Source organism: Heteronotia binoei, chromosome 14 (assembly GCF_032191835.1).
Source record: "Heteronotia binoei isolate CCM8104 ecotype False Entrance Well chromosome 14, APGP_CSIRO_Hbin_v1, whole genome shotgun sequence".
Classification (NCBI taxonomy): domain Eukaryota; kingdom Metazoa; phylum Chordata; class Lepidosauria; order Squamata; family Gekkonidae; genus Heteronotia; species Heteronotia binoei.
Window position 1 is genome coordinate 2,103,421 of NC_083236.1, and position 19,194 is coordinate 2,122,614.

At 45.0% G+C, this 19,194-nt stretch overlaps 1 protein-coding gene across 1 annotated transcript in view; it reads left to right on the forward strand.

The window, feature by feature from the left end:
• The window catches only part of GABBR2 (gamma-aminobutyric acid type B receptor subunit 2), an 824,150-nt gene that overhangs the window by 542,510 nt on the left and 262,446 nt on the right, over positions 1-19,194 (forward strand). The window contains exons 11-12 of the mRNA XM_060254061.1: positions 2,258-2,390; positions 6,018-6,125. Coding sequence (XP_060110044.1) covers positions 2,258-2,390; positions 6,018-6,125 — 241 coding nt within the window. The remainder of the gene's footprint in view (positions 1-2,257; positions 2,391-6,017; positions 6,126-19,194) is intronic.

Genomic DNA, 19,194 nt, shown 5'->3' on the forward strand with positions numbered 1-19,194 from the left:
TAGATAAAAATATGGAGCAGAGGTCCATCAGTGGCTATTAGCCAGTGTGTGTGTATATATAAAATGTTTTGCCACTGTGTGACTGGATGGGCCATTGGCCTGATCCAACATGGCTTCTCTTATGTTCTCTTATGTTCTTAGTTGAGGAGTAAAAATGGCCACAAATGCATTGGCACAGCATGGGCCAAATGGATCCAGGTGTTGACCGACTTGCTTGTCAGTTGATGTATATTAGGGTTGCCAGGCCCAACTCAGGAAATACCTGGGGACTTTGAAGGTAGAGCCAGGAGTGTGGTGAGCATGATTGAACTCCATTCCTTTTAAATGCCTTCTTTCCATTGGAAATAATGGAGGATTGGGGGGGCCTTCTTTTGGGGCTCATCAAATTGGACCCCCTGGTTCAATCTTTTTGAAACTTTGCGGGGCGGGGTTCGAAGAGGGGCACCAGATGTTACACTGAAAATTTGGTGCCTTTACTTTAAAAACAGCCTCAAGAGCTCCAGACACCTACGGATAATTCTTCATTATACCCTGCGGGGCCTGGTCTCTAGCAGGGCCAGCTCGCCCACTAGGCAAACTAGGTAGTTGCCAGGGCGCTGGCAGGGCAAAGGCGACAAATTCAGCCTTCCCCCCTTGGCAAATGCCTAGTTTGCTGCTCCCCAGCCTCCTCCTCCCTCCCTTCCCCACCCCAGGTCTATTTCAATGGCCAGAACGGCAGTCAAGTGCTGCGCTCCTGGGCTATCCCAGCCTGAGAGCCAGTTTGGTGTAGTGGTTAAATGTGCAGACTCTTATCTGGGAGAACCGGGTTTGATTCCCCACTCCTCCACTCGCAGCTGCTGGAATGGCCTTGGGTCAGCCATAGCTCTCATAGGAGTTGTCCTTGAAAGGGCAGCCTCTGTCAGAGCTTCCTCAGCCCCACCCACCTCACAGGGTGTCAGTTGTGGGGGAAGAAGATAAAGGAGATTGTAATCTGCTCTGAGTCTCTAATTCAGGGAGAAGGGTGGAGTATAAATCTGCAGTCTTCTTCTTTTTCTTCTTCTATCTAAAGGCCCCCCCACTGATCAGCTGATTGGTGGGTAAAACCATGTGGCGCACTCACTGTCAGTGCTGGGGCAGGCCAGCATCCTGAAAGGGCGTTGCCATTGCTGCCTCCTCCCCACTTCCTTCCCATCCAGGAAATGGGGAGCAGGCAGTGATGGCAGCGCCCTTTCAGGACACTGGTCCTTCCTGCTGCTGCTGGCCTCCCCTGGCACTGACAGTGAGTGTGCCGCACAGTTTTACCCACCAATCAGTTGATCGGTTGGGGGGTGCATTTAGATAGCCCGGCAGCGCAGCGCTTGACCACTGTTCCGGCATTAAAATAGACCTGGAGAAGGAAGGGAGGAGAGGAGGCGCAGCAGGGGGGGGTGCAGGGTGTGAAGTGCTGCGGTGGCACAGGGGGTGCTGTGGAGGGGGGCAGCAGGCCTCGAGTCTGCCTAGGGCACCATGCACCATCAGGTTGTCTTTAGGGTAGGTATAATGAGGACACTCCCCACACGTTCCTCCCCACACTTTCTGATGGCCCTGAAGCAGGGGGAGGGCCTCCAAATCAGGGGGCCTCCTGCCCCCAACTGGGGATTGGCAACCCTAATACTCACCCACTCCAACCCTCCTGGGGGAGGGGGATGGAGCATGGGGTGGCAGGATGGTGGATTCCATATGGATGGTAGCGACTACATTGTCTCCCTTGCCACTTGAGAGGGTACCATGACAGCCAGATTGCAGGTGAAGAAGTCTAATACCATGTTTAAGACTCTTTCCAGTCTATTTCTTTATTAATTATCTGACCCCTATTCACGCCATCTGGTTGGCTATTGCTGGATGCTGCCCACTCTGGTGTAGCCTGGGATCAGATGCCCCCTTCATTATCCCACCTTGTAAACCTGTTATGAGTAAAGGCGCTTGACACCACCCAAGCCTTCCCCAACCCCTCCTTCTTTTTTAAACTCTTCTAACTTATTACGTATTACTGTTATATTCTAATTATATTCTAATTAGTATTACATACACACAAAACACACTAATTTCATTACACAGTGCTGTGAAGAGCTGCTTCAGGCTAAGCCCATTGATTTCAATGGGCTTAAACGGGAATAACCCTTCATAGAATTGCTCTTTGGATCCCTTCCTGTTGCCTCTCTGTATTCTGTTTGTTGCCATCTGAGAACAACTGAGAATTGCCTTGGACAGTGACAGCTCTCTGGTCTTCTCTCTATAGATTGATCAAGATGTCTAGTCCCTACATGAACAATCTTATTATTCTTGGTGGGATGCTCTCCTATGCATCTATCTTCCTTTTTGGTCTTGATGGATCCTTTGTCTCTGAAAAGACTTTTGAAACGCTTTGCACTGTAAGTAACTCTGAAACATGGTGCTTCCTGTTTAGTGTGACATGCTGTAGCCTTTCTGCAGAAGCTGCGGAGCCGTGATCTGACGCCACAAGTATGAAAGAGCACAATGAGAGAGAGAGAGAATTAACCGAGAGCATGGGAAGTGTAGGTGACTAAGACCCCTTTCTTGGGAGCAAGGCCCTTTGAATAGACTCGCTTGCAGGGTTGTCAGGTCTTGCCTGGCTGCTGGCTGAGGAGTTTTAGCCTCTGTCTGGGAATTTTTTGCTATGCATGCTTTGCAAGTGCAGCACAATGATGTCACCTGGACTCTATCATTTAGGAAAAAACTCTATGGTCAACATGGAGTTTGTGCCTGGCGTGATAATGTCAGCTCTGGTGAGATCCAAATCATAGCTAGACTATTCAGAGTGACTTATAGCTCAGGCTTAAGAAGGAAGAACTCATATTTATGTGTCAGTTGAAGTTCTTCTAGACAGACCCTTCCCCCCATTTTTTGTCTTCTTCGGGAAGTTTATTCTAGGGTAACTTCTGATCATTCCCAGAGCTCAAATTAAACTTTTCCAGAACTCTGGCTTTTATGTAAGTTACCTATGGGGTGAGGTGTCATTTCAACACAATCAAAACGTATAGCTGCTTCCTGAGGTGAAGTGGGTGCTAAAAGCAGCGTTAGGGGTTGCAGTTTTCAAATGCAAAATGCAGTGTATGGAAAAGGTGAATAAATCCTTCTCCCCTCTCCTCCAAATCAATCTGACCTTTTCAATTGCAGCCCCAATCACTTAATTCTTGAAAATAAAAATGTCTCTCAAAGCCAGGTAGATGCACATGACATGTAGTCCTGCGTTTATCCAGCTGTGGGGAAAATAACCTGATAGAGTTTATTACAAACAGCATTTGAACTGACAGCATGTTTCATCCAGAGTAGAACTACTAAGCTGCCAGAATGCATCATTTAGCAATACTTATATAGTGTACTTTTGTATTGTTGTTATCTAATGCACCACTCGCATGATAGAGCACCCCATGCACCATGTGCCCGGTGTGATGATGACTGGAGTCCCCCCCAGTGGCCAGGTGAGACCTACAACCCTATTGCCAGCTCTGAGTTGGGAAATACCCGGAGATTTTGGTGGTGGAGGCTAAGCAGTGGGGTGCCACATGCTCAGTACCGGGCCCCATGCTCTTTAACTTGTTCATTTATGATTTGGAGCTGGGAGTAAGCAGTGAAGTGACTAAGTGTGCAGATGATACTAAATTGATCAGGGTGGTGAGAACCAGAGAGGATTGTGAGGCACTCCAAAGGGATCTGTTGAGACTGGGTGAGTGGACTTCAACGTGGCAGATGAGGTTCAGTGTGGCCAAGTGCAAAGTAATGCACTTTGGGGCCAAGAATCCCAGCTACAAATACAAGTTGATGGGGTGTGAACTGGCAGAGACTGAGCAAGAGAGAGATCTTGGGGTTGTGGTAGATAACTCACTGAAAATGTCATGACAGTGTGCAATTGCAATAAAAAAGGCCAATGCCATGCTGGGAATTATTAGGAAGGGAATTGAAAACAAATCAGCCAGTATCATAATGCCCCTATATAAATCGATGGTGCGGTCTCATTTGGAATACTGTGTACAATTCTGATCACCGCACCTCAAAAAGGATATTATAGCATTGGAAAAAGTCCAGAAAAGGGCAACTAGAATGATTAAAGGGTTGGAACACTTTCCCTATGAAGAAAGGTTAAAACACTTGGGGCTCTTTAGCTTGGAGAAACATTGACTGCGGGGTGACATGATAGAGATTTAAAAGATAATGCATGGGATGGAGAAAGTAGAGAAAGAAGTCCTTTTCTCCCTTTCTCACAATATAAAAACTCGTGGGCATTCCATTAAATTGCTGAGCAGTCGGGTTAGAACGGATAAGAGGAAGTACTTCTTCACGCAAAGGGTGATTAATATGTGGAATTCATTGCCACAGGAGGTGGTGGTGGCTACAAACATAGCCAGCTTCAAGAGGGGATTGGATAAAAATATGGAGCAGAGGTCCATCAGTGGCTATTAGCCACAGCATATTATTGGAACTGTCTGGGGCAGTGATGCTTTGTATTCTTGGTGCTTGGGGGGGGGGAGCAAAGTGGAAGGGCTTCTAGACCCACTTGTGAACCTCCTTTTTTTTGGCCACTGTGTGACACAGAGTGTTGGACTGGATGGGTCATTGGCCTGATCCAACATGGCTCCTCTTATGTTCTTATGAGGGAGGACAGAGTTTGGGAAGGGCAGAGTTTGAGCAGTAGTGGATCCCATTGAGTTTACTTTCCAAAGTGAGAGTTTTGTGAGAGTTTTCACTTTCTGTGGTTGGGGGGAACTAGATGCAATAATTGTGATAGTCTAAATTGAGTTTCAGACAGTTTACAATTATTTCTAACACAAAGAAGCAGGACAAAATGCAGTTTCTTTCTAGGTGTCACAATGCTTGGGCCTGGGTTTGCAGCCCTGTTCTTAATTTTAAAATACTTTTTATCTGTTACATGTCATTTTAAATAAATCTCATAATTACAGGATAACAAGCAAAAGAAAATAAAAATAGTGGAAGTGCCTCTGTGAATAATATAGAAGGAAAAAGAAAAAAAATCTAATTCTGGTAGAAAATATAGAGATGTGTGTCTGTTGGTGGCTTATGCAAAGCTGTCTCCTTTCAAGTTCCATTTGCTTTTATTGACTCAATTAGGAATTAAACATAAATACCTTAATATTTATCTCTGATGTTTTCCACTTGAAATGAAGGAGTTACCTGTGGTAATGTACCTGGTGAAAATGGAGCACAACATCTGCAGCATAAATGCTAATGATGAGCGATTTTTGGGGAAGTGCATCATCACCACTGCCGGTTGAACACTCTGTCCACATTCAGGACGGCTGGGACAAAAAAGACCTGTCATTCCTTTCCCTTTGCCTTGTTTAGTGCTTGTTCCACTGTCTGTTTTTTAGCATGCCTGGAATTCCCCATGTGTGGCAGCTGATCACCAGAACAGTTCCTTGCCGTCCTCTAGGCGTTGGACGCTGGGTGGCCTTTCTGCCGCTTGTCCTGCACACTGTGTTGGAGGGGCAGGCCTCGGCATTGATGCTTGGACAACAAAAAATGGTGGCTGAGATACTACAAGGTCTCACAATACCTTAGTTGCCAAAACTCAGATTTTCTGCATACCTGGAGTTTCCACCAGGTTTTCAGAAATCCTGGGAGGCTCCGTTGTGTGGGTTTTTGGTCCACATGTCCCTGCACATATGGCTGCGAGACATATAGGCAGATGTTGATTTTTTACCTGAGCTTTATTTTATTTTCTCAAAGACTTTTCTTTTACAAATCCAGTTGAAATCAATAAGACTTAATAAAAAATTAACTTTTCATTTCAGACTTGTCATTTTAGAGGGACTTAGGAATTCTCTGTTACTGAATTGTAACCCAATAACAACCTTCTGTGAAGAAATGCATTACACCCATTATTTCCCATTATGCTTTATGATATTCAAATTCATATATATATATGAAGGAATTAAGTTTCCTTAGGGAAACTTAAGCACCTAAGTCACATCTGCTTGTCATGGGGTAAAGATATAAGCTGAATTTCTTCTTTGTTTCAGGTCCGGACATGGATACTTACGGTGGGCTACACAACTGCATTTGGAGCAATGTTTGCAAAAACATGGAGAGTCCATGCTATTTTCAAAAATGTAAAAATGAAGAAGAAGGTGAGTATAAAAAAATCATGATTCTGTAATCATCTTCTCCTGCCCTTTGGGGACTTCAATCTGTATTTGACAAGTTTTTGCCAGGCAGCTGAACTGCCCTATGGAAGTTATTGGGTCTTGATGATTGTAAGAGCGATTTGTCTTGCTCTGAATTTGAACTGTGGCACTTCTGTCTCCCCCCCTTGGCAAGAGGAAGGCTGCAAGAGGCACAAAAGATCTTCCCCTGCACGGTGGTTTCTCTCATATTTACATTTCACATTTTATCTTTGGAAGTTTTAATTTTTGGAGCAGAAACTTTATTCCAGCAACTTTTTGTTGCATGGCTACTCCTTTTTAATCATTTATTGACAGTTCTTTGGCTTTTACAATTTGTTTTTGTTTTTAAGAAAGAAGAATACGGGACGGGGGTCACGTGACAGGTGTTAGTCAGCCATTCCCTGCAAGTCTGAGGAATAATAGTTTCACTATGCCCAATGATAGATTTATTTATTTATTTATTTATTTATTTATTTATTTTATATCCCGCCCTCCCCGCCAGAACAGGCTCAGGGCGGCTCACAACATAAAAATCCACAATAGTAAAATATACCAGCTATAAAATAATACATACAATAAAATTATACATTCAGAATTAAAATTAGCATTACATGTCATTTGGTGCTAAGATCTAAGTCTTATTCCATTTTCCAGTGTGATGGCATTTGCCAGATAAGATGATCTTTGCCAGGTAAGGTATTCTCATTGAGTAGTCTCCCAAAAAATTCTCACAAGAAACCAGAGCTGGGAAGAAGGAGTAATATAGGGCCATACCTGGTACTTGATTCCCCACTCCTCCACTTGCAGCTACTGGAATAGCCTTGGGTCAGCCATAGTTCTCACAGAGCTGTCCTTGAAAGAGCAGCTTCTGGGAGAACTCTCTCAGCCCCACCCACCTCACAGCGTGTCCGTTGGGGTGGGAGGTAAAGGAGATTATGACCGCTCTGAGACACTGAGATTCAGAGTGGAGGGTGGAGTATAAATCCAATATCTGCTTCTGCTGCTGCTTCTTCTTTGTACAATCTGGCCTAATTTTGGGAAAAATGGGTAAAGGATGGCTAAGGTACAGCATAAGGTACAAAGACTTTTCACTGAACATATGATCAAGCCTGAAGTTTTCTGGAAGTTTAAAAGGAGAAATCATCCTTTTTGTAGACAGTATTTATTTAGATATTTATAGTAGGGAAGTGCACTTAAAAACTGTATTCATTTCAGATATGGATTTTGGAGAGGGCATGAGTTCCATTATCTCAGGTTTTTCAGAGTGTCCTTACCAGTTTGTAATTCTGTTTCAGTTTTCCTTTCCAGATTCTAGAATTTTGGGCCTCTGTTCTTCATTTCCTTCTGCATTCCTTCCTCTCCCCCTGAAGCAGCAGGAAGCAGCTGGGAGTGAGAGAAAGTGGGCCCAAGGAAACAGCTGTTCTTGTCTCCACCCTTTGGGACCTCGACTCTTCACTCTGAAGGCCTGAGTTACTGTTATAGAAACTAAACTTTAAAACTGAAAATGACTAGACAAGTCACCTGACAGCTCTTTGCTGAGGCCAGCTTCTCTACTCTTCCCACTCCTGGCCTCCCCAAAACCCTTCCAAAATCCCAAGGGATAGTTTGTCATTACTTCCAGAATTTTGGGAACATTTGGGGTAATTTCTGTGAGCCAGCCCCAAATAGTGAATTCTTGGCTGAGTAACAGCTGGATGCACACCACTGCCTACTCCCCCACTCCTCAACATCTTTCTCTCAGTCTCCATTCTACCCTCCCAACAACCTTGTGAGGCAGATTAAGCTGACTGGCCCAAGGCCACACAGCATGCTTCTATGGCAGATCAGGGATTTTAACCTGGTTTTCTCTAATCCTAGTCCCATGCCCTAATCATGCACACCTGGTGCCCACAAGGAATCGAGGAGACTGATTTGGGAATCCCACCCTAACCCTCAAAATCTTCCTCTTCCTCTCTAAGCTCTCAGGGACTTGAGTGAACTAATTTATCCTTCCCTCCTATCCTTTTTTTTTTTTTAATTTAATCTCTCAGTTCTCAAGGTTCTCTTCCCTTCGCAGAATATTCAGTCCTCACCAGCCTAGATTTTAGGGTTTTTTTACTTTGTGGTTAATCCACATAGTCACATTTTATAAGCCAGGGGAAACCCCTGTGTATGCAGAAACACCCGATGTATGTTTGTATGTGTATGTAGTCATATGCCTGGGGACCAGCACATTTATTGTAAGACTAGGAATAAATCCCATTGTGGGAATAAATACAACATGCTTACAAAGAGGCTCTGGGCAAGTGCCCCAGCCTTGGGCACTTAGGGTCATTTTGCTATGGCATCGCAGAATGACAATGATCACACAGACACCGAAGCTCAGCATTCCTCTCATCTGCAGTGTGTTGTTGCTGACTTCCTGTTATATTTGGCCTTGTGACATTTAGCATCAGCATGTGCTTGTGGTATAATCTTTTTTTTTGGGGGGGGGGGGGAGCTGGCATGGTTGTGTTATGGTATACCATAGAGTATATGCCTCAAAGAGTCCATTTTCTGTAGGGGAATTGATCTGAGTTCAGCTTTCCATCCCCTCCCCCTTTCCTGCAGCCTCTACCCAGGAAAAGCAGTCTTTCTCCACAGTGGGGACCAAAGCAGCTTAAATCATTCTCCTTCCCCCCCTTTTGATCTGTATGACAACCCTGTGAGATAGGTTAGGCTGAAAGTCTGTGACTGGTCCAAAATCACCCAGCAAGAACCTGGGTCTGGCAGACTCTGCTCTGAAGCTTTAATTGTCGTGTCACACTACTACTACTACTTCTTATTCTTTTATTGTATATCTGTTTCTAATTTTTATGTTGTTTTAACTGTTGTTAGCCACCCTGAGCCTGTTTGGGGAGGGTGGGATATAAATATGATAAAATAAAACAAATTCCCTGAGGAGGAGGGGGGAAGGAAAGAGCCAGAAAGAAAGAGTCCCATAGCACTTTTAAGAAGGCCAACAATATTTTATTTTGTGTGTCTGCACACTTCTTCAGAAAGAGAGGGAGAGAGGGAGGGAAGGAAAGAAAGAGAGAGAGAGATGGAGTCCCATGACACTTGGGAAAATCCACCTTTCCGGTTCTAACAGATGGGTGGGGAGAAACCTAAGAGCACAGCTTTCCTTAGTGGAAAGGAGCAAGCGTCCAGTAGCCTTAATGAATAACACAATTTGTGGCAGGGCATGAGCATCTATGAATCACTGCTCATTTCTTCAGACACAACTAGAATGAATCCATCAGTCTTTATATCTTGGGGAGGGAAGTGATTTCTGATGCCAAATAACAATAGCAGACATTGGTAATGAGAGAAGAAACCTAGGTCTCAGTTCAGTTCAGTAGGATGCATTGTCTTGGACTTCGTTATCAATTGCAATTCTTTCTAATGTCCCTTTGAAATTCCATTGTAAGAGCATTGCTACTCTTACAGCAGCAACTGAATGTCCTGGGAGATTAAAATGTTCCCCAATTGGGTTTTTTTAAAAACGTTATGGTTTCTAATAGCAGTAAAAGGAGTAAGAGTCTAGTAGCACCTTAAAGACTTAACAAAATTTGTGTTAAGTATGTACTTTTTTGAGTCACTGCTCACTTTTTCAGGCTTATTTCCATTTATTCTTTGCATCCTCCTGGACTGAATCCTCCTGGACCAAATTGAGACCTGGGTTTCCTGTCTCATTACCAATGCTGATATCTCCGTGTCTACTACCTCTCTGCATCTCACACCTAATCCAATCACACCTGCTATTGTCATCCAGTATCTGAAATCATCTTTATAAAGTTTATATCTCTGGTACCTCGTGTTACATTTTATGGCACACATTGCCCAGCATGACAAAGTGGCATTTATGTCAGATCTGGCCCTTGTAACAAATGAGTTTGACATTTCTGCTTTAACATTTCACATCAGCCCGCCTTGGCGAAGAGGGCGGGGTATAAATTGAATTAAACATAAACATCACACATATTCTAGAACAGTACAACAATTAATTCTCAACAGTACAACAATTAATTCTTATATTTCAGATTTCTCCATCTGTAATGGGCATAAGTTGTAGTATCAATTGTACTATCAGTGTTCTTGATAGTACAATCCTAATATAACTGTGTGTGTTCTCTGTTCAAGCTGATACTAACCCTTGCATTCTTAGACTTTCTGTCTAAGAAGGGGCAGTGTTGTAGAGTTGAAAGTATTGGGTCTCTGGATGTGATGATTCCTGGATTTTAAATAATATGTTCTGCCCTCCTGGGTGTGATCTGTAGCTGCCACTGTTCAGCTTGGTCTGGGCATAGTGCCAGTCTTGCCATCATGCTGTCTTGTTGCACTGAAATATCCTGACTACAGTTTGCCAAGATTTTTTGTTTTTCTCTCACTGGTTGGTATTCTGTTTATTGACATATGTGACACTGAGAAGCTTTGGACATTTATCCAAAGGAGGCTTTTGCTGTTCTTGCTTAGGTTGAGAAACCTCAGCTGTCCTTTTTGGTGGATCCTGGTGATGCAGTGTGATGATGAGAGAAGCAGAACTTCTTTCACAAGGAGATTTTTGCCATGGTAGTAGGAATTTCAGAAGAGGGAGAAGAGAGCATTTCTCACTGGCCTTGTGCCATCTTGCCTTTTGCTCATAGATTTGATCTCTCCCAAATTGTGTGTATTGCAATGACAATTTAGAATTTCCAAAGCTGAGGGGATTTGTGTCTTAGAAGAGTACATTTATTTACTGTGTCTTCAGTATTGCCTAGCAGTGGAGTCTCCCTGCAAATCTGAGTTATTCATGCTAAACGAGGCTGTAGAATGCAAAGAAGCAGGTAGGGATGGATGAGAATTCCACCCCGGTACTCTACAAAGAACAGCACAGAAAGTAGGACAAGAGGACAATACATCAAAGCCTTGGAGAGGAATTAGCCGTTGGGACACAGCCTAGCCAATTTTTCTCCAGTTGAAAGCCACAGAATACAGTTGCCTTACTCTCTAAGTTTGCAGAAAGCTCCAGTGCCCTTCTCTATAAAGCCCGCTTCCTGGGGAGGAGAGTTCCTCTACTGCTGCCTTCTCTATTTGCTTTGTCAGCAGATTCAAATTCTGTGTTCCCGTTCTAAGTGTATTCCGCCCATCATTACTTCTCATTGTCAACTGTCTCTTTGGCAAGCAGGTGTACAGAGATTCTTCTGTTCAGTAGGCTCATTGGAAGAAAGCCAAGGAGATTTTTTTAGGAGGAGTTCTTCCACTTTCTCTTACCATTGATGCTTAAAAACATATGGTGAGCCCCACAGGTTTGGACTAAGTCCATCTGTAGCAGCTGCCAGGTACACCTGGGAAATTCATAAGCAGGGTGTGAAGGCAACACTCTCTCCTGTTTCTTTCCTGTGATCTTTGGAAGTCCTGCCTCTGGACATGCAGGTTTTATTTAGTTGTGGCTACTAATAGGTGTTGATCGATCTATCCTTCATGAATTTGTCTAACCATTTTTAGAATCATCTATGCTAGTGGTCATCATTAATTCCATATGTTAATATTGTATTGTGTGGAGAATTTCTTTCGTCTGTCATGAATGTGCTGGCTCTCAGTTTCCCTCTGTTCTCTTCTTATGTAACACAAAGGCAGAAGAAGGAAAGGGTCATCCCTAGCCTATTCCAGGTTTTTATCAGGAGGTGGTCCCTCCCACTTATTTGCAGCCCACATGTAACCCATAAGGACATAAGCAGAGCCTGCTAGATCAGACCAGGGTCCATTTAGTCCAGCCTAGTGACCAACTAGTTGGCTTGGAAGGTCAATGAGTTGGGCATAGAGATCAAGGCCTTCCCCTGATGCTGCCCCCTCGCCCAGTGACCCCAAATGGTTTAAGATCTGTGTCCCATAATGTTGCCCATTTGTTTATCTATTTCTTTTTATATATCCCACTCTTCCTGCTCACGCCCTAAGATCTGTGATTTTATTAAGTTATGAGAGAATAATAATTATTTTTTTAAAAAACTACACTATATTTTCAAGACCTTAACATCTCCAGTTCTTCACTGTTATTTCTTATTTCCAGATCTATCTACTGGGGAGAGAAGGTGTAAGAAAGGTTTTTTTAAAAGATAAGTCACCGTTTTCAATAAAATGGATACTACCAACATGCTACTAAGAGACCATCTGCTGTAAATATATCAACATATGGCAATTTACATTTAATTTTTTCTAGTGTTGTAGTTTACTTAAAAATAAAGAAAATGGAAACCTGTTGCTTATAAAATTATCATACATGAAATTACAGTGTGTTTGTAACATTTCCATAGTAAACTTGCTCCTTGGTGCATTGGGAGTAATTTCATATTACTTATTTAAACAAATGCACATATTTCAGGAGTGATGAGAGGAATAAAGTTACTTTATTTACATTAATATCATATTACATTATTTTGTGGTGGAAAGCACCCCTAAAGTCACAGTTGACTGATGGCAACCCTGCAAAGTTTCCAAGGCAAGAGAACTTCAGAGGTAGTTGGCCATTGCCTGCCTGCCTGCCTGCCTCTGTGTTATGACTTGGAAGTTTCCAGGCCAGACCCTGCTTAGCTGCTGAGATCTGATGAGATCTGGGCTATCCAGGTCAAGCTAAGATCAAGTGTCATACATTATTTGCAGGTGCCAAAATTTTATTAAAAAGTAGAGTAAAATGTTTGTGGTCGTCATGAAGAAAAGACAAGGCAACCTTTTAAAATAACATGAAGGGGAAATTTTCTTAGACCAAACAGATGTGCTGGAGTTCCCTGACTGGAATTCCAGATATTTATTCTATGAAATTTATACCCTGCCTTTCTGCTCTCATAAGGGCTTCTGCAGTGGCTAACAAAACATGCTTGAGAAAATTAACTCTCCCCACCCCCCAAAAGATCATGATTAAACAGTTTAAAACAGATCTAAAATTCATAGAAAGATGTAGCAGTAGCAATTCCAGACCTTTGATGACATGACTCAGAAGACCCTCTCACAGACAGAGCCTCCAAGAAAGTGGATCTGGGGGGAGGGCAGAAACTGGGGGCCCACTGTCAACTTAAAAAAAAACCCAACTGGGGCTCTCTTGACAGCTGACACAATAGAGTTTAGCTTCCCCTGGAATGCCTCTGCTCTACCCTTTCTGCTGCGATCTCTCTCTTCCTCTTTCTCACTCATACAACACAGAGCTGAGAATGTGAGATGGATGTTGAGGGTGTGATGGATTGCACTCTAAAATGTCATAAGTGCTGTGTAAACATGTGAAGGACTGTGAAGGGTTATGTAATGTACTGAGTTGCAAGACGAGTTGAAGGCAACATGCTTTATTCGGTGGTACATTACAAGAGGGAGAGCACGTGGGCCGGGTCCCACTTATATACATTACCCGGAACAGCCCCCTCGGCTGACCAGACCAATCCTGGCCAGTCAAACTTCCTGCCGTAGATCTTGATGGGCGGGGCGTCTGGCAAGCCACATCCGGGGACACGTAGGTCACCTTTAGCAGCGATCGCCATGCGGTACACAGCTTATGTTCAATACATAACAGGTTAATGCCTCACAGAGCCAGAGAGCCTTGAGTGACAGGATTCTCAGAGAGTTTTGATAGGTTAGTGTCAGTTGAGGAGAAAGACTTGGGAACTGACAGTTCTCACTTTTAGAACTTACTGAGAACTGGAGCAGTTTAGCCCTTATTGAGGAGAGTTTAGCTCTGACTGAAAACAGTTTCATACTGACTGAGGACTGGGAAGGCTGGCAAGGAGGAGTGGGTGGATCAGTGAAGACCCCCCACTTGGGCCAGGGAAAGGATAGATCTTCTAGTTAGAGATTCCCTGCCAGTTGAAAGGGAGGTAGCTCTAAAGAGTGGAGTGATGCCTGGTGTTTAGAGAAGAAATTTGGGAGCTTGGTCACGGATCCCTGCCTTCTGAGACCTGAAGAGTCAGTTAAACTCAAGAAAATATACTGGAGTGTTTAGGAAAAAAGCTCATCTCAAAGATTCTAGGACAGTGTGAACGGTTTAAAACTCTCAGCTGCTGGAAATATATGCTGTGGTTTGTGAAAATATGTTACCTCATTATAGATTCACCTCAGAGATTTTACCCCAATTTCACCTGACCTTTTCCTCTCTACATCAAATAAAATATTTTGTTTATTTTTGGATGCTATAAAGCTCCTTATTTGCTGATTCAGATTTTCAGAAGGTGATCTTGTCTCTTCCCTCAAATTCTTGGGCTCAGTCAGCATAAAAATACAATAACTTCACAGGCTGGGACAGCCATAGATCTCAAAGAAAGAAGAAAATAGTCAGAAAGGAAGAGAAAAACAGCAGAAAGATCCTGCATCTAAGGGAGGGAAGAATCATAGAGTTGGAAGGTACCTTCAGGGTCATCTAGTCCAACCCCCTGCACAATGCAGGAAATTCACAAATACCTCCCACCACACACACCCAGTTACCCCTGCTCAATGCCCAGAAGAGGGTAAAATGAATCTCCTGGATCCCTGACCTGGAGAAAATTGCTTCCTGTCCCCAAAGTTGTGATTGGCATTTCATTGGGTGTGTAAGAAGGGACCACAAGAACTAAGCACTGATGCAACCTTCCTGCCCTAGTTCACTGAATCAGCATTACTGTCAAATGGCTATCTAGCCTCTGTTTGAAAACCTCCAAAGAAGGAGAGCCCACCACCTCCCAAGGAAACCTTTTCCGCTGAGGAATCAGTTGAATTGTCAGGAAGTCCTTCCTAATGTTTTGTTGGAAACTTTTAATTTAATTTCAGCCCATTGGTTCTGGTTTGCCCTTCTGTGGCAACAGAAAACAACTCCACACCATCCTCTATATGACAGCCCTTCAAGGATTTGAAGATGGTGATCATATTACCTCTCAGTTGTCTCCTCTCAAAGTGAAACATACTCAGCTCCTTCAACCTTTCCTCATAGGACTTGTTCTCCAGACCCCTCACCATCTTTGTTGTCCTCCTCTGGGCAAGGTTGTCTTCCTGTCCCTTCGAAGCCAGCCAGCCTCACATCTGTGCACTGGGAGGTGGCAGGTGGTGCCCCTTCTCCCTTGCAGAGTGATCTGCAGGGCAGCAGCCAGTACCTCATTTGTGTCGTCCTCCTTGCATGGCCTGCCTTGCAAAAAGCCCTCAGTTTTCTCCCTTCCCTCTCCCATTTCCTGAGCTGCACAGAGCAGCTTCTCTGCCGCAAGGACAGGGCTGCCATCTGCTAAATGAGCCCTGGCTGGAGGCAGTGGAAGAGGTGGGGGAGGGGCAGCCAGAGAAGAACATGATGGAGGGAGCAGCACTGTTCAGAAGACTCACACGGTGATGCTGCAGAGGCAAAGAAAGTTTCCAGGCGGTTGCTCAGAATGAGCATCTCGGGAAAGATCCATATCTAAAAAGCGGTTCCAGATGAGGTTCCCAACTGACCAAGAAAGAGGGTTGGCTTCCACCTCTGCCTTTAATGGCTGCCTGATCTATAGAAATCAGTGAGCACACTTTCAACAAAACACTGAACACATATTGCTAGCTTGTTCCTGAAGTTCAAGCTGCTGTGAGATGTGCAGGAGCTAATAGGAAAAAGCTGGCAACCCCTAGGGTGGGGATAATTGCAGGGGATTGTGAGGATAATTGTGATTATACTCTGGGTGAGGATAATTGCAGAGGATTGGGGGGGGGGCATTTGGTGCTGGCAAATGGAAAGGACGGGTGCTGGATGGATTTGGAGCTGGGGAACTAGGGAGAAGGAAGGGAGTTTAAGGCTGCAGTCCCCCCATGCACACTTACATGAAAGTATGCCCCATCACAGCCACACTTTGAGTGAACAAGGACAGGATCCAGCTAACTGGAGCAGGGCCTAGGAATAGAGGATGTGCAGAAGTCTTCCGCTCTGGCTGGGAGAGGGGGAGGGAGTGGTCTGGTCTCTCTGTGCTCTTTCCTGCAAAGAGGCAGCAGCAGAATGGGAGGGGAGGGGAGGGGAGGGGAGAAATGGAGCCAGTTGGATGCCAGTATCCAGGGAGGACTAGAGTTGATTTCTAAGGGTAGTGTAGAAGCAGGATGCTGATCACCTGCCAGACCTCACTCTTTGTTTCAGAGAAGAGATGCTTGGTGGGGGGGAGAAGAAGATGGTTGCTGAGAAACACACCTGTAAGTGCCCTGGTGCCCAGGAGTGCCAGTTGCAAAACAAGATACACCTGTGAGCTCCGATCAGCTTCTTCCTTCTTTCCCAAAACAAGTCAGGTCTGACTCAGGAAATATCTGGGGACTCTGGGGGTGGAGCCAGGAGACTTTGGGAGCCAGGGTGTGACAAGCAGAGTGTCATCAGCATATTGGTGACATACCAGCCCAAATCTCTGGATGAGTTCACCCAGTGGTTTCATGTCAATGTTAAAGAGCATAAGGGACAAGATGAAACTGTGTAAAACCCCATAGGCCAAACCCCAAGGGACTGAGCAGCAGTCCCCCAGTCCCAGATAGGACCGGAACCCCCACAGAATGGTGCCTCCCAATCCCAGTACAGAACAATACCTCAACTGATGGTATAAAAGCCACTCAGAGGTGCAAGGGAATCAACAGAAGCACACTCTTTCTGTCTGCCCACCAAGGGGACCAGGGTTATTTCAATCTCATAACTAAGTCCAAGGCTTTTTTTCCCTTTGCATGACTCAGAATAACATCTCTGGTATTGCAGTTGCAAAACTTTAGGATCACTTGTTCTGTAACTCCACATAATTTTTAAAGCAGCAGCCTCCCAGCTCAGCAAAAAAGCCAGCACGGTTTGAGGTACCCTGGGGCACTCAGACGTCGCACACCCAGCTGCTGAGTCAGGCACAGGCTGTGGTCACACTGCTCAAGCACATGGTAGGTGCTTCCCTTCCCTGGCACGCCCAGCCATTCAGACAGCCGGGAAAGGCAACAGGGAAGCGCTTTAGGGATTTGCCAGTGGGAAGTACCCAGTGGCTTTTTGAGGTGGACTGGAGGTGTCAGGAGGCAAGGTACAGGCAAGTGTGCCGTCAGACCCAGATGTGCATGTATGAGTGCACTATTTTAATCCAGGGGTAGGGGGTGGCTGTGCTGGCCCAAATCGCCTGTGAGAATGCAGCCTAAAAAAGTAGCTTCCTTTATGGGTCTTTTTCACCTTTTTTTTCAACAATACCACAATGGAGTATTTTATCAGCTGTCTGTGTTTTCGCTGCCAATCAGTGGTCAGAAGGCTTACTAACCCCAAGGTTTATAGTATTTTATTTTACTGTATGATTTTGCACAAATCCAGTTCTTTTTGCCCCTTTGGCTTCCTACCCTTACTGCTGCAGTCTCAGTTTCTGTGCCTTTTCTCATCCTGCCCCACTATTTGTGCTTTGTTAGAATGTCACAAGGCAGTTTGTGAGAAATTCACTTTACCTTTGATCTTGCTAGCACCCAACACAAATCAAGGCCTCAGCCGTCACTTGAGTTTTTGGCATGTGTCATGGTCAACACGTTCTCATATTACAGCAAATACATGGCACAAAGCAAGGAACACCCTCCCCCCACCCCAGCTAGGGTTGCCAAGTCCAATTCAAGAAATATCTGGGGACTTTGGGGGTGGAGCCAGGAGACATTGGAGGTGGAGCCAGGAACAAGGGTGTGGCAAGCATAATTGAACTCCAAGGGAGTTCTGGCCATCACATTTAAAGGGACGGTACACCTTTTCAATTCCTTCCTTCCATAGGAAATAATGAAGGATAGGGGCACCTTCTTTTGGGTCTCACCCCCTGGTTCAATCTTTTTGAAACATGGGGAGTATTTTGGGGAGAGGCACTAGATGCTTTACTGAAAATTTGGTGCCTCTACCCCCCCCCCAAAAAAAACCCCAGAGCCCCAGATACCTGCGGATCAATTCTCCATGATTTTCTATGGGAATAAATCTCCATAGGGAATAATAGAGTTCCCAGCAGACATTTTCCTCCCCTCCCCCTGCTTTATGACGACCCTGAAGCAGGGGGAGGGTCTCCAAACCGGGGGATCCCCTGTCCCCACCTGGGGATTGGCAACCCTAACCCCAGCCAATGTGACCCAGGAGTTAGGACTTCAGAGCAGGGTCTGCCAGACCCATGTTCTTGCTGAGGAAGCTGACTGGGTGATTTCAGACCAGTCACAGACTTTCGGCCTAACCTGCCTCATAGGGTTGTTGTGCCTGTCTAAGTGGGGAGAGGAGAATGGTGTAAGCTGCTTTGCCCCCCCCCCCACACACACACTGTGGAGAAAGACTGTCCTTTTCCTGTGTAGAGGCTACAGGGAGGGAGAAGGTAATGGAAACCTGAAGTCAGAGGGGCAAATAACGGAAGGAGATAGGGTTGTCAACTCCAGGTTAGGACATTCATGGAGATTTAAGGGGTGGGGCCTGGAGAGGGTGGGGTTTGAGGAGGAATGGTACAGACAGGTACAATGCCATTTCCTCTTAGGGAACTACTGTTGCCAATCGCCAGGTGAGGGCTGGAAATCACTCAGAATAACAACTGCTCTCCAGATAGCAGAGTTCAGCTTAACTTGAGGTGGGGGGGGGAGTGAAAGCCTTCACTTGGGTGGGTGGGAACACAGCAAGGGTGGGGGGGCACTAACACAGAGCCTCTTTCTAGAGACTGTTGTATTTTTCTTCCCAGCAGGCCTTATTACTATTTTAGAATGTAAAGGTAAAATATGCCATTGAGTTGTAACTGACTGATGGAAACCTTATGTTTTCAAGGCAAGAAATGAGTAAAGCTGGTTTGCAGTTGCCTTCCTTTCCATAGTGACCCAGGCGTTCCTTGGTGGTTTCCTTTGGAGATACTGGCCCTTCTTAGTTTCTGAGCCCTTACAAGATCAGGCTGTTCTATTAGGGCTGCTTTCCAAAGTGTACTGGAGCACAAACAGCATCTAAAGTGTGTGTTCATGCATGTGGAGAACAATATGAAAATTGCTCATTCTAGGTTAGGGTTGCCAATCCCCAGGTGGGGGCAGGGGATCCCCTGGTTTGGAGGCCCTCCCCCCCGCTTCAGGGTCATTAGAAAGCGGGGGAGGGGGAGGAGGGGAGGGA